Source organism: Rosa chinensis, chromosome 2, assembly GCF_002994745.2.
Source record: "Rosa chinensis cultivar Old Blush chromosome 2, RchiOBHm-V2, whole genome shotgun sequence".
NCBI lineage: Eukaryota > Viridiplantae > Streptophyta > Magnoliopsida > Rosales > Rosaceae > Rosa > Rosa chinensis.
The window spans coordinates 30,834,698-30,850,187 of record NC_037089.1 but is presented as its reverse complement, the minus strand read 5'-3'; the positions used below and the strand labels follow the sequence as shown (position 1 = coordinate 30,850,187).

The 15,490-nt window shown below is 38.4% G+C and overlaps 3 protein-coding genes across 3 annotated transcripts; 1 reads left to right on the top strand and 2 right to left on the bottom strand.

Annotated features, from left to right (window-relative positions):
- Window positions 1-1,238: 1,238 nt before the first annotated feature.
- Window positions 1,239-3,867, bottom strand: LOC112184106 (G-type lectin S-receptor-like serine/threonine-protein kinase LECRK1). Its single transcript, XM_024322388.2, has 3 exons — window positions 3,841-3,867; window positions 2,839-3,591; window positions 1,239-2,807 (listed from the first exon to the last, which is right to left on the bottom strand). The coding sequence occupies exons 1-3, from the start codon at window positions 3,865-3,867 to the stop codon at window positions 1,239-1,241; spliced, it is 2,349 nt and encodes a 782-aa protein (XP_024178156.1).
- Window positions 3,868-5,176: 1,309 nt separating this feature from the next.
- On the bottom strand, window positions 5,177-7,705 carry LOC112184105 (G-type lectin S-receptor-like serine/threonine-protein kinase LECRK3). Its single transcript, XM_024322387.2, has one exon. The coding sequence runs from the start codon at window positions 7,703-7,705 to the stop codon at window positions 5,210-5,212; it is 2,496 nt and encodes an 831-aa protein (XP_024178155.1). The 3' UTR covers window positions 5,177-5,209.
- A 945-nt stretch (window positions 7,706-8,650) lies between these two features.
- Window positions 8,651-14,176, top strand: LOC112184104. Its single transcript, XM_024322386.1, has 2 exons — window positions 8,651-8,698; window positions 13,058-14,176. The coding sequence occupies exons 1-2, from the start codon at window positions 8,651-8,653 to the stop codon at window positions 14,174-14,176; spliced, it is 1,167 nt and encodes a 388-aa protein (XP_024178154.1).
- Window positions 14,177-15,490: the final 1,314 nt, after the last annotated feature.

The following is a 15,490-nucleotide window of genomic DNA, read 5'->3' as shown; positions in this document are numbered from 1 at the left end:
TGAACTGCTTCAGTAATGTCTGCACCAATAGTGTCCCAATAATGCTGAAAAAAGAGCGGAGGCATGCCATCCGGTCCTGGGGATTTGGTGGGATACATTTGAAACAAGGCAATCCTCACCTCCTCCTGTGTATAATTAGCACACAATTGTACATTCATTGCCTGTGTTACACATGGTTATATAGCTGCTAAAGTGTCGTTCACTGCCTCAACATCAATATTCGAAGCTGTAAACATCTTTCAAAAATAAGTAGAGATAACTCGTTCCAGACCTGCGTCGTCATCACACCAATTCCCATTCTCGTCATAGAGGCCATGAATGAAGTGTTTCCTCTTTCTATTAGCAGCCTTTCGATGAAAAAAGGCTATTACATAATATCTACATAATAAGGTAATTATGACTCACGCCAACATAAAAGGCTACTCCAGATTTACATATCAGTTTATTCTTAATTTGATAATATGCTATATTGTAAACAGAGAACAATAGAAATGCTGCTGTCCTACACAGCATAGTAGCGACAAAAGCAAAGTTTACTGAATGTTAGAACATAATATATGAATGACATATTCTTGTGTTTTGTTGCACTAGAACACTAAGATGATGAAGCCTAAGTTCACGTGGCTGAATTTAGGCCTCCCAAGGTAGTCTCCAGCAGAAACAGGTGCAGGTGATTATGTTGAGGCTATTGGATCCCAATTGGACATGGCAACCGACATTCTTCAGCTTGAAAGATATTGTGGAAAGGTAAGAGCATGCTAAATTTAGTTATTATAGCTAAGAAATCTGCCGATATAAGAAAAGCAAACTAGTTCTCTTTTATTCTCACTTCTTCACTTGCATACTGGGATTGAATAATGAATAGTCTGTCAAATTTCTATGATGTGCTAACCCTATTAAAATTTGATTGAATTGCACCCTGAATTTCTTATATAATCTGGTTCTGAAGTCAAGGATAGCCAAGAGTACAAGACAATTAAAGGGTGTTTAGATATACTTAAAATACTTGCAACATGGATAGATACGTTCACAACTCTTAGCTTAACACATTTAGTAAGATCACCACTACCATCAAGCATCAATACAATGAACCATACTACAGACAACTCTCTGATATTTCATTCTATTTATTTTTCCCATACTAGCACCATGCCGTGTGCCAATAGCATTCTGGTAGCTTATACTTTAACAGACTGCAAACATGCAGAGGAACATTTCCCCACACTGCTAGTGGTTTATCACATAGAAGTAGTGGTTGGACAGGGAGGGATAGATATATCAGTAATGCCTTGTAACATCAATACTACAGACTTCATTGATGGACGCAGAGCCGGTTCATCTTGTATACACCATAATCCCACCTTAACCATATTCTCCAAGCTCTTCTTGTTCACTTCTTCGCCACCCACAATAAACTTGTGCAGCTCTCTACTGACAAAGCACTTATAAACCCAAGTAGAAAGAACTATCTCCTCTGCTCTAACACTGACGTCCAAGTTCCTCCTGCAACACACAAGTTCAAGAAGCACTATACCAAAACTGTAGATATCTGCCTTTACTGATATTGGAGTGTTCTTTTGCCATTCTGGTGCCAAATACCCTCTTGTCCCTCTTATCCCTGTGAAGGTCCTTGTTTGATCCGGCATTAGCAGTTTTGCAAGCCCAAAATCAGAGATTTTTGCATTCCAAAATTCATCCATCAGAATGTTTTGAGGCTTTATGTCGCAATGAATGATAGGGGACTTGCACTCTTCATGTAGATAGAGGAGACCTCTTGCGACATCAACTGCAATTCTCACTCTTTCATCCCAAGCTGGATGCAATTCTGCCTTGAAAAGAAGATCTGCAAGGGAGCCATTGCTCATATATTCATAGACCAGGAGCCTTTTCGAGTCCTCAGCAGAGTAACCCAGCAATCGAACTAAGTTCTTGTGGTGAGTTCTTCCAATTGCTTGCATCTCCGCTCGAAACTCCCTCTCACCTTCTTCCACCAACTTCTCCAGTCTTTTCACTGCAATGAGTTTTTTCCCTCTATTTAGAGCCCCTTTGTAAACTGCTCCGAAGGAGTCCTTTCCCAATTCTTGCTTGAAACCATTTGTAGCCCTTTTCAGCTCGTTGTACGAAAAAACTCTCATAGTGAGTTCCTCATCAGCCAGCCCCAGATTCCCATTAACCTCTGTCAGCCTTTTGTACCTCAGAACTCGAATTTTGAAAATGTAAAATCCAGATATTGCAAGCGCAACACATGAGAAGAGGATGAGACCCAAAGTTAAAACAAGAATTTGCTCAACGACTTTCTTCCTTCGGATAACAACCGTAGTGGGTTCTTTAGTTTCAGTTCCATTATTCGGACTTGTAAAGTTGCTTACCGTGAAGAAAGCTGTGTTGGATTTCTGCAGATCTCTTCTCCAATATCTGAGTGGTGGCTTTTGTTTCATACACTTTGTCTGTTCGAACAGAGCTGCTCCACAATTGCAGTCCTCTAGACAAGACCTCTTGCATTCTTCTATGGTCATTGTGGCTTCAAAGTCAGGAGTATCTACCCAGGCCATATTTTCCATGGTGACTATGTCATAAAAGGTTGTATTCTCTTTCCCGCCAGCTGCACACGCCGGTTCTGAATAGTTTCTCAAGCAACCCATAGTCCTGCTGTTGAGGTCAGCGTAATCTGATCCAGGAAGGCAAAGACAGTCTGGTTGGCCATCATTGAGTGTGCAATAGCTGTTAAGGCCACACACGCCATTAACATCGCAAGGATCATCTGGTTTGTACTTTGTACCACATAATAACAGGTGCTTGGAGTTTGCCTTTGTCAGGATCCATCTGATGAAAATACACCCGTAGAACTCCGTTCACGCTAACAGTTGCCCGATATACACTGTTAATGGCTAGAACATCATTACCACTACCCCTACTGATGATGCCAATATCCCTACTGATGACCCTGTAAACTTCCGAGCTGATGGTGTTGATTAGAGCAAGACCGCCATCTGTACTGTTAAGATGGAGATTAAGCGTCAAGTTCCTCCAAGTATCTGTAGCATAGTAGGCATCTATCGGAGAGTTTTCAGAGTTTGCTGGGTAGAGAACAAGGTTTCCGTCAGCCTGCATGTTGAGATGAAAATGTCCTGTTGAGTGGTCAGCATCGGACAAACTGGAGACTAATTGACCCCCAGCCGGCAGAGTCTGACCACCCAGGATAGTATCAGTAGGATGATTGAAACTCTCCCAGATCACTTTATAGTTTTCGTCGTAAAGAACGAAGTTTCCAGAATCAAGCATGGAGGCAGAGGAAACAGAACCGTTTGTTGCACTTGCGATAACTACTTTTTTATGACCTTGGTCACTCATTAGAACAAGCTTGCCATCAGTGGCTAACTGCAGCTGCACTGTATTATTTGGTGAGGGCAGCAGTGGGGGATCATCACGGTTTGCTGTCCATACAGTTGTGTTTCCATCTACTCCCACCAACCAAATTCCAACAGCAAAACCATTTCCTTGCTGATAAAAGCCGAATTCAAACAGGCCAGAGGCAGAAGGCCATGAGCTGGGGTGAGTTTCTGGAAAGACTGAAGATCCCAGGCGTATGTGCTAGAATCGTTGTTTTGTTGAGCTCCTTCACAGAGAGAATGTGGTGAGAAGAGAAGGATAGCAATGCCAATGGAAGCCATAATCCTATGCATGCTTGGATTATTTTCTGAACTCTCTCTTTACTCATATCAATGTGTGGGAAAAAGAATTAATATAATTCGTAATGCAGAGTGTAGACTTATCTATTGACGGAAAATACCCAACTGAACAAGCCACTCATCCCAAACCAGGAAAGGAGAAGAAAAATACAGGGTCTTTTATTTCATTATTGACCATATCAGCGTGCTTGACTTGCAAGTCTTCCTGTGGAGTTATCCGCACATTTCCAAGGTAACTTGAATTGTATTAAGTTATTTCTAAATTCTAATAATCGAAAAGTCTTGTGTGTAAAATAAGTAAGATAGAAATGTGTTCATTAGTTACTGTTTAGTTCATTGAATTAATGGCAGTTTAGTTTTCCTTTGGTTCTATTCCAAATTGTGTTGGTAATAGCAACCACCTAAGAACTAATAGTGGATGGTAGGCAAGTTTCGAGATCGTAGACCAGGAGTCAAAAGATGCATTATTAGTGACTTGGTTTGAAGTACTTGCAAGATTTCTAAGATTCCGAGAAACTAATAATGCTACCTTCTTCACCCTTCTTGACATCACCACATATGATGTGATGATCAAAGTCTTCACATGTGTAATCTTGACTGCCCATGACAGCTATTCTTTAGTTTCATGACTTTCATCTGGAATTTAGTGCAGAATAGGAATGAAATCCCCCTTGGGGCTTTCGAAGAATTGAAATTTTTTACCTGTGCATACTGTTGAAAATTGAGGCACAATATACAGCGACTTACACTCAAGAAAAAGATACTCGTGGTTGATCTAATTGAATTTCTTTCAATGACAAAGAACAGAATCTAGAAAATTACTGATACGAACTTGATTTGTCATAACACATTGAAGCCATAATTTCTTTCAATGGCAAAGAACATGTAAGATTAATGTGGACTTATCAATACTCAATAAGGAATGCAACAACTTAGCTACATCGCTTGCAGAATAAGTAATTGGACAATGTTGGTAATAATCTCATTCATATCCTGATTCATTATGGATACGTATGTTTTATGGCCATTACCTCTATTATAAGTAATCATATTTGTACATGTATGTGTTCATTAGGCCTATATGGAATAGAGCTGGGAATACTTTATGGGAGATACCTAGTTCTGTAATGCCTATATAAAGAGATCTTGGTCACTGCTCTAGCAATGAGAAGCACTTTATTAAAACTCTGCCCCATTGAGAGAGATTGCCTAAAGAATTGTTCAGAGGAGAAGTACCATGATCAACCATGTATCTTATAGGTTAGTGTCAAGTACAATAAACCATCATCTTAATGGTAACATCTTAATTGTAATGAACAAACGTGTTCTTATATTGAGTACAATATACATATCTATAATCTTAGTTTACAGAACAGAGTCCAGACACATTTCTTTCAGCTAGAGACTAATCTTTACCAACACCAAATTAGCATGAAAGAGTCTAAATCGACAAGTCTAGTTTATTCCTATAACACACAAGTATACATAATTTATCAAGACATAAGTTGGAAACACATTTATCAAACAAGAGAGGGAAGCTCTGGACATGGTGGAACTGGTATGTCCATTGTCCCTTCCAACATCAAGATTATATTCTTCATGAAAGGACGCAAAGCTGGATCATCTTGAACGCACCACAACCCCACTTTCACCATTCTTTCTAGGGTTTTCAAATCTACATTTTCATCGTCCTCCACAAGCTTATCTAATTCTCCAGCAGCAAAGCACTTACTGACCCAACTCGAAAGAATTATCTCGTCTGTTGTTGAAACATTTACTTCTATGTTTCTTCTACAACATAAAATCTCTAAAAGCACAATACCAAAACTGTAGATATCAGCTTTTACAGATATGAGAGCATTCTTCTGCCATTCAGGCGCCAAGTAACCTCTTCTCAGCTGTTCGACTGTTCCCGCTCCTCCTCCTTCTCCTCCAGTAGAGTTGATTTTTGTTTCATTTGGCACCAGCCTGGCCAAACCGAAATCAGATATGTTAGCCGTCCAAGTATGATCCAAGAGTACGTTTTGGGGTTTCAAATTGGAGTGAATGATATGGACACTGCACTCATCATGTAAATAGAGGACCCCTTTAGCCACATCAAATACAAGTCTTACCCTTTCTTTCCAAGATGTGTGAACACTTTTAGCCTTAAAGATAAGATCCGCAAGTGAGCCGTTGCTCATGTATTCATAAACAAGAAGCTTCCGAGAACCCTCAGTACAGAAACCAAGCAACTGAATTAAGTTTCTGTGGTGAGTTCGTCCAATGGTGGTCATTTCTGCTATAAATTCCCTTACTCCTTCATCAACCACTTTCTCCAGTCTTTTAACAGCAACAGTTTTGTTAGAGCTGCCCACGGACAGGGTTCCTTTATAAACAGCTCCGAAAGTACCCCTTCCTATCTCTTCCTTGAAGCCATCTGTTGCTCTTTCTAGCTCAGAGTAAGAAAATGATTGCAAAGTGAAGTACTCTTGATCAGCTAATGCCAAACTCGAATGTTTCAACAGCTTCTTGTACCTATGAACTCGGTGCATGTATATGGCGAAACTCGAGATGGCAAAGACAGAACACAAGAATGCAATGGAACCCAGACTGATAGCAAGAATTAGAATTAGACTCTTATTCTTGCTTTCAGTTACCGTCGGACTTTTGGGTAGGTAGGGAAAATTATTTGGCATACTGTCCATGTTTCTCGGTAGAAGCACTTTGATGAAACCTTTAGAGGATATACTTGAAGTTGTTTTGCCATATAAAAGTGGAAGCTTGTATTTTCTGCAATCAGCATCTGTATATAGCACAGCCCAACAATTGCAGTCTCCCAGGCAAGAGTCACCGCAATCTTCCTTGTTTTGAATAGGTGTCACTGAATAAGGATGATTACTCCACGATGTATTGTCCAAGGCCGCTACCTTGTACCGCAGCCGTGGCTCTTCATTTCCGGTGCAGCCTCCTACAGTGAAATTATGATAGCACCCCAGAGACATCTGACTGGCGTTGTTGTAAACAAATCCAGGGTAACATTTGCAGTGAACTTCAGCTGCTTTCTTTTGCATGACTACTTCACAATAACTGTTGAAGCCACAAATGCCTTTGACGTCGCATGGATCTTGCAAAGCTGACCAAATAGCCTTTACAGCTCCCTCTGGACTACCGGACATCAGAAAGTTATGCAAGTACAATCTGAAAATCCCATCGACATCAAGTGTTGCTCGGTAGATTGTGGTTTTATTGTCTTGTGGGTGATGGTACGAGCCGTTTGCCAAGACCTGAGTAGTCAGACCACTGGATTGGCTACTCAAAACGAGAAAGCCTGATAGGTTGAGACTAAGTTGGTAACTACCGAAGGTCATAGTAGCCAAATAAGGAGAAGAACTGTTTGGCGGGTAGGCCACAAGGTTTCCATCATCCTGCATCTCCAGGGAAAATCGCCCGCTGGAGTGGTCTGCAACAGATGCACTAGATATCAGACCCATGGACGCCAGCAAATCTTGACCTCCCAGTATTGTATCAGTTGGGAAATCAAAGCTCTCCCATATAACAAAAAAAGTCTCATCATACAGCACAAAGTTTCCGGAATCAAGCATAGCTGCAGCGGCAGTTGATGCATTTGATATCGCACTAGTTTCTAGTAAATTTGAGCCATTAGTAATAGGTATTTCTTGGCCTCCCTCTGACCGAAGCAAGAGACCGTCTCCTGTAAGTTTCAGTGTAGAGTTTGAGGAGACAGGGGGGTCATCTCGATTTGCGGTCCACACTACTGTGTTGTTTGGTGGATTAAGAAGCCGTATACCAACCGCAAAGCCGTTACCTTGTGGGTAGAAACCGAAGGCGAAACGGCCAGAAGATGACAACCATGAAGAAATACTGAGGTTATAGCCATGGGGGGATAGAGAGGAGCCCGGGCTGATTAAATTGGATTTGGAGTGGTTTCTTTGCGCGTTTACATTGGGCATGATCGAGATAATCAAAACAGTACTGAGTAAGAATATAACCAGTACAGAAGAAGAAGAAGCCATGAGGGAACTAGACTGATCAATCAACACAGAAAAATCTCTATTATTGAAGAACACTCCATAAAATGATACAATTCAGAAACAGCTGTGTTAGACTTGACTTATGAAGTGTAGTTGCTAAGGACCCAACTTTTCTCTAAATCCGTAATTGTAGTAAGTTCCGTACTCCTGAGTTCATACTGTATGGTCAGAATTGTACTTTTTCTTTTCACGAGAAAAGAAAAGACTAGTAATCTTTTGAATTTTTGACGAAGTGTATAAGTGTATAAGGACGAAGTGTATAAGGACCCATGCATCCCCCAACCAGGAATGGAGAAATTAGGTAAAAGAAGTCTTTTTTCAGTTTTGACTTTTGAGGACATATACATGCATGTCCTTGATTTCCAAGTCTTGGATATTTTTTTCTGTCATTTCGAGAGCAAATTAGTTATTTAGAAGACTGGGCCTCGGAATTTTCAACTGTTATGCTCTCCCCCGGGCCTCCTCCGAACCCTACAATATTTAGAAGACCGGAAACTAGCAGCCCTCAGCACACAGGAGCAAACCCTGTGCATGACTATTTCACTAAACCCTCGTTAGTCATGATAAAGTCTTCCTTTTGTAGCAAATTTCTAGTTAGGTTGATACATGCACGATACAAAGTTAATGGACATGCTGCTGAAGAAAACCTGAGACAGAAATGTGATGATAGTTCTGCATATGCGAGAAAGCTAGCTAGTTGGTTTTGTTTGGTTAATTAAAGTTGAGATGAACATTCCCCATATAATACCAATTGCACAACAAAAGTTATTAGTTTGAGCAGTTTTTCAGTTCTAGCTAGCTTCCAACTTTACCCCACGCTTTAACTCTCTCTACATTGCTTCTGTTGATTCCATATTGCATTTCACTCCAATTACTTTTTAGTGCAACAACCAAACACTGTTTGTTGTTGTGTGTCAACTTGCTTGCATGGCTCTAGATGATAAGATGGTAGAGATTCTAGTAGGAGTGAGTATGGTAAATCAGCTTAGGGTCTGTTTAATTATACATGAAACTTGACATTCCCATCCTTCTCAAATTAATTACGGACAAGTTTCAGGTGTTAAAAAGAAGGCAGGTGTCTCTTTGTCGTTGTGGTTCTCTACAAAGTGTTTTTGACATTCTGGATAAAGTTTCAAAGTGCACCTGATAGAGTGAGAGATGCATGTGCATTTGATCCTTGATTGGGAACTGAAGCACGATTGGATGTTGCTGCTTAATTCCACCATACACTTTCTTCTGTCTATCAAAATTTTTCCCAATGATGTTTTAGGTACTTCAAAACTGGCCGGTATTGTCTCTGTGTGTGTGTGTGCGAGCGCACATATTTATGCATGCATGCCTATACTTCATCATAGTTCATACTTTTGGTTCTTTTTCATAATTTCTCTTTTTCCTTCATCTCTTAATTAAGCAACCAAAGTTAGATTTTGTAATAACTTTGTGTATATATTATGCATCATTCACTTGTGACTACAACTTCTATGTTAACCTTAATTAGGCTTATGTACACCTGCTTTTACAGAAGTTGGAACACCTCGTCACTCTTGTACACTCCATATCATCTCTTTTGTGAAGAAAGCAACCTAGTACTAAGAATTATTTGGTATGCAAATCCTGCTTTTTTCAGTCTTGCAATTGCTATGACCACAATTTTAACTTTCAACAATTAGCAAGTTTTTATTCTGTCATTTATATATATATATATAGTCTTTATTGTTTGCCATTATTGCGATTGAATCTACTATCAAGGGCTATCTTATCTTATGAGTACTGATTTGCAGATAACATGCATTTAGTATGAAAACCCGACATGCATGTTGTACTCCTACTGATAAAGGGAAATCTACTCTTGTGAGAATTTTGCAAACGGAACTTTTCGCTTGTATTCACTATGAATGGGAGTTAGTCAAATAGTGACACTTTAGTGTAATATGCAAATCATTCACTGTAATGTAAAATCTCAGAACGTGATATTAATGAAATACTCTTTCTTCCCTAAAAAATTTGAAGTGTGAAGTCTATATATATTTTCAAATATATTTGGAATCTAAGATGAATTTTGTTATTAAAACTATTTCTTTCGGAGAAAAATTATTTTCAACAGTGTCCAGAGTAATATTCTTAGAGTTACATATATCGTCTTTTAGTGCTCATTATTACCACCATTGAAAATTTATTTGACAAATCAGGAATAAAACAAAAAATAAAAAAGTTATTTTGATCTCTCAAGAAGCTTTAGTTATAGAAATTATAAAATTTCTCGAACTAGGGAGTGATATAAATAAAATAAAAAATCTTCATTAACTTTTCATTAATTATATTGTTCTGTCTGTTTAGAACCCTCATTTGAAATTTCATTTTCATTAATTTTTTTTGTACCCTACCTCACCCCACTCTTGATGGGACTCGAACAGATGACCTTCCAAATGAAAAGTTATTGTCTTACCACTTTAAACTCCAAACCATATTGGACATTCTTATATTTAAGATTTCCATCCTCCAAAGCGAAGAAGCTATGCACATCCTCCTCCATAGACGCCATCCACCACCGTGAGCTCCACCTTGGAAGATCCTCTTGCGTCCTTGAAGATTCAAAAGCATAGCCGTGACCATGCCATCTCTTCCTCTCTATGGTTTTTCATTAAGCTTGGTAGTTGAATTCTTTATATTTTCTTTTATGGATTTCGAAACTATGAGTACGTATTAGGGAATCGATTTGCTGACCACCTATACATTGGTGGTGGTATCACCATTTAATAAGCACTTGACCATGTTAGAGAACTTAACTATAGTTAATTATTATCAAAAACACATTAACTGATTTTTTTTTTTTTAATATTTTCATTCTTAAAGAAACCACCACATCTTCTCTTCTCTCGTGATTTCTTTACATCCACCATCATCTCCACAACCCCAACTCCTACTTAGGCTCGTATCAAAAAAGAAAAAAACAAAAACTCTTACTTAGGCTCCCGGAAGTCAAGGATGACGCCATCTTTAATTTGGTGAGGTCGGAAACGATATTGATTGGATGTCACTAGTGCAGGGCCGAACTTGAGATTTTCAGACTTGAGGGGAGAACTTTAAAAGTTGGGTCTTTTACTCATAGTATACATTCAGTTTTTTTTTTTTCCCATAAGAATTTTTTGGAAATAAATCTATATATAAACTCAAAACTAACAATAAAAATAGCAAATGTACAAAATATCATATCCAAAATATTAAAGCCGAAGATGTTCCAAACTAAAATTTAAAAGATTAAGCTAAAGATGTTCTAAATTGGAATTATGAAAATACAAGCTAAGAGCAACTCCAATTGAGTACCTAAAGCAAAGTTAAATATCACTTTTAGTAAAATGGTAGCTATATTAGTTATGAATTTTGAATAGTTATATTTCTATTTTCTATATATATATATTTTTTGACTTTATCAAGGGGAACACAAAGGCTTCCTAGGCCCAAGCCCCAAGATAAAGCCCTTCATCGCATGTGAAATGCTCTAATTGTGCATTGCAGCACAGTGCCCGGCCACTTTGATAGCTTCGGGGTTCGAACCTAGATTGGGGAGCACATCCAACTAAGCAAGAATCACTAGGCCACTTACAGTGATTTCTATTTTATATTTTCTTTGCCCTTTATACATACAGCAATTTATAATTTGATAAAACATTTTAAATAACTAGTATTGTTGGAGAAAAATTGTTAAACCTATAGTTATATTTCACTTTTAATTATTTTAACTTAAAATATAGTTTAAGTTGTTGAAGATGCTTAAAAAATGTTATACACTTAAAGGATTTTTTTTTTTTTTTTTAGAACTACACTAAAAGTTAAATTGATAAAGTTGAAATGGTTGGAAAAATGAGAGATTTAGTTTTCTTTGACCATAGGATAATTATATTGTTGCATATAATGTATATGCATCAGAAGATATTATTTAGGATAAGGTGTGATGGTTTTGAAGAGAAAATCATGTGAGTGGAAGAGAAAAATAAGTGGGCAATGGTTCAGTAAGAGCCTAGCACTAACTGTGATGATTATAACACTTGTGGCAACTTTGGTGTTTGCTAACAATTGTGGCAACTTTAGAGTTTGCACAGATAATGCACACAAGGATTTGAACAAAGGAATGGTGGGAACTGGTCGGAACAGTGTTCTAGGAAGACTCAATTGAATTATATAGTAGAAGGGTTCTATGAGATCAAGTCTGCAAAACTACTTGATTTTGCCGAAATAGTGGAGGTGACAGATCCCTTGAGATGTTGTGAGCAGAAGTATTTGGAGAATTGCTCGTGAATTGCGTATGCACTTATACACTTTTCTTTATGCTGTAAATATATTAAATTTTTTACTCTTAATGGTGATTGGTTTAGGGTCCTTCCATTAAGGGATCTCTTTTTAGGTCATTTTAAGGGATCCCTTGTGGGACCCACTTTTCGATCTTATTTCGGCATTTCGACCTTTTAGTTTTTAGGTCCTAATGTATAGATTATTTCTGCAAATTTTCAGCCAAATTGATGATCGTTAAGATATCGAACTAGATTAAATCAATAGACGAACCAAATCTGTTCAACCAGAACCATTCTTGTTTATTAGTGTAAATAGCAATTATGAATGTCTTAATAATTATCAATTTGGCTGAAAAGTTGCAGAAGTGATCTACTCATATATACTTAAAAACTCAACAATTGAGATGTGAATATGTGATCGAAAAATGAGTCTAATGAGCGATCCCTTAAAATTAATGACCAAAAACAGGGATCCCTCACTATATATATATGCCCGTTTGAGAGAGAACACCATTACTTTAAGAATTTAAGGATTTTTACTATTTATACTAATATATCATAATTCAATGATTTCAATCATTGATCATTTAGATTCCTATGCAAGAATAGTGTCTATAAAAAGTCAACCAAATCCATAATAATGGTCATTCAAAATTGTGTAAACAAATATAGTTTGTTAGATGAAATTAAAACGAACATTTTGCTAATCAAATGGCGGCTCCTTCAAAATCCAGATTCTTTGATCGGGCAGCTGCTCAAAGCTATTTATTTTCCCCACTGTAATTTTTGGGAAGCCTCCTTGGGTGACCAGCCCTCTTATGGTTGGAGGAGTATTTTACAAGGCAGAGACATTCTTCGGGCCGGCATCCGTCTTCATGTTGGAAATGGCTTATCCACCAATATTTGGTCTGACCCATGGCTATTGGGAGAAGACCTAAGTCCCTATCGTTCAGCAAATGCTACGGTGGTGGCCGATTTGTTTCTTTCTCCAGGTGTGTGGAATTTACCGCTTTTATCTATCTTATTCCCACCCCATATCGTGCAGAAGATTAAAGCATTACCTTTGAGTCCCCACAACCACGGGGACCGATGGATTTGGGGAGGTGATAAGAAGGGCGGGTTCACTGTGAAGTTTGCGTATCATATTGCTCAGAATAGAATCCTGGAGGATGATTTTTCTACTCCTAACCCTAGTGCCACTCTCTGGAAGCATCTATGGCAAGCTCCGGTACAGGGGAATGTGAAGGTGTGTGTACGGAAGGCAGCTGCCAATATTCTTCCTACACGAAGTCGGCTTAGCGAAAGAGGTATTGATATTGATACCCAATGCCCATTTTGTGATGAAGAAGTGGAATCTCCTATCCATGCTCTTCGAGATTGTCCTCATGCAGTAAGCATTCTTCAAGTGGCTAATATTCCCACTCTTACTAATGCATCCTGTGTGGCGAATTGGTTGATTGCTATTTACACACTTGCTCCTGCAGCCTTTTCTCCTTTGTTAATGTTGATTTGGGCTACTTGGAGAAATAGGAATTCCAGGATTTGGGAAGAAGATTGTAAATCAGCTCATGAACTGGTGCCTTTGACTCTGGGATGGTGGAATGACTATAAGGCTGCTCATGTTCATCCTGTTCGGGATAATGGTCTACGGGTCCTCCATAAGTGGTGTAAACATTCCTTTGGGTTTATTAAACTTAACGTGGATGCTGCTTTCAACATGGACACAGGTTTGGCTGGGTTGGGTGGGATCTTTCTGGATCACGAAGGCTCTGTTGTGGGAGGTTTTCGTCACACTCTGGAGGTGGCTAACTCACCTAGGCATGCGGAGCTGCTGGCTCTCATTCACGGGGTGCAGTTAGCACTTGATCACCATCTTACCCCTTTGGTGGTAGAATCTGACTGTATGGATTTAGTACAGGCTATCCCGGGGTCGTCTCTAGACCACTCGGACCTGGGTTTCTTGTTATCTGACTTGAGAGCCCTATTGATTGCGGCTCTGGGTGCAAGAGTTGGGTACGGTAAGCGGACGACCAATTTAGTGGCTCATTCTCTAGCGCAAGAGGCCAAAGATGGCCAGTTTAGTGTGAATTTCTTCACCAATTGTCCTCCAAGTGTGGAGGCTTTTGTATTCTCTGATTGTAATGATTCCCCATCAATGAATTAGTCTTTTATTCCCCTAAAAAAAAAAAATGGTTAACCATTTTTCAATTTGGCTAATTCTTTGTAAGGTTCATGTGTGTATATATAATCAGAGAATGAATAGTTTAGATTAAACTATATGCTAAAAATAAAAACATTCTCACATTTTAAGTTTAAAGAGGTCCCTCTCTAGATCCTCCCTATGTATAGATATATATGTGTGTGTGTGTGTTACATCCTAAATTCCTAGTAAGGTGTAAAATAAAAATTTGGCCTGAGGTAGCTGCCTCTTAGGCCATCTCCAATAAGAGGGCTATATGGTAACCTATAGCCCTTTTTGCTACAATATGGGCTCCAACAAGAGAAGGGCCAAAGAGCCAAAGATAAAGACGGGGGTGGAGAGGGCTGAAAATAACCCTATGGCTTGCCCTCTAGCCCTTGGTGGGACCCACGAAAATCAGCCCAATTAAGGGGTGTGGTGCAATGCATGGTTTGATCCAATGGCCAATAATAGATAACCGTTGCAATCCAACGGTGTGTAATTAAGCATAATGTAATTATATATATATATATATATATTTTTATATATATATGTCATTCGATAAAAATAAATTTTAGTTATATAAATTAATTTCTTTTAAGTGCATGTATTTTTTAATTTATTTATTTTGTATCATGTTAAGGAAGTTTATGTAATATTTTGTATCATTCAATCGGGAATCTACATATTTACTTCCGAAATGGCACGTGGCACTTAAAAAATCTATTCAAAAATGTTATCAATAATACAACATAAATACCTCATCCAAATATACATCTTAAAAATTAATTTTTTCCTCAACAATTAATTTTAGTCTAAATTATAATATTATTAAAATAAAATAAAATCATACAAATTGAAAAACATAATATAAAATCATAAAATACTTGAAAGGGCTAAAATTTAGCCCTCCCTTACTGGAGATGATTCACTTGTTTATGAATAAACAATAATATTTCTGAGGGCTAAATTATAGCCCCAGACCCAATATAGCCCTTCCTTACTGGAGATGGCCTTAGGCGTTGAAGTAGGAGATGGTACATTTTAAGAACTTTTAACCTGAGAAGATGGGGCCAGAGGTGGATTTGCTGTCAGTCGAGAATATTTGATGGGTTTTGGGCCGTGGTTAAGGCTATGGTGTTTTGGGTGGCACTTGAGAGTGAAGGGGACATGGGAGAAGTTTGAAGAGATGGGTTTATGGTGGGATTAGGGGCATGTGCTTATTGAGTGGTGTTCCCATTCTCCTGTTCTTAAACAAAAAATGTCATATAAAGCTTCATCATTCGTGAATTTTGTAAT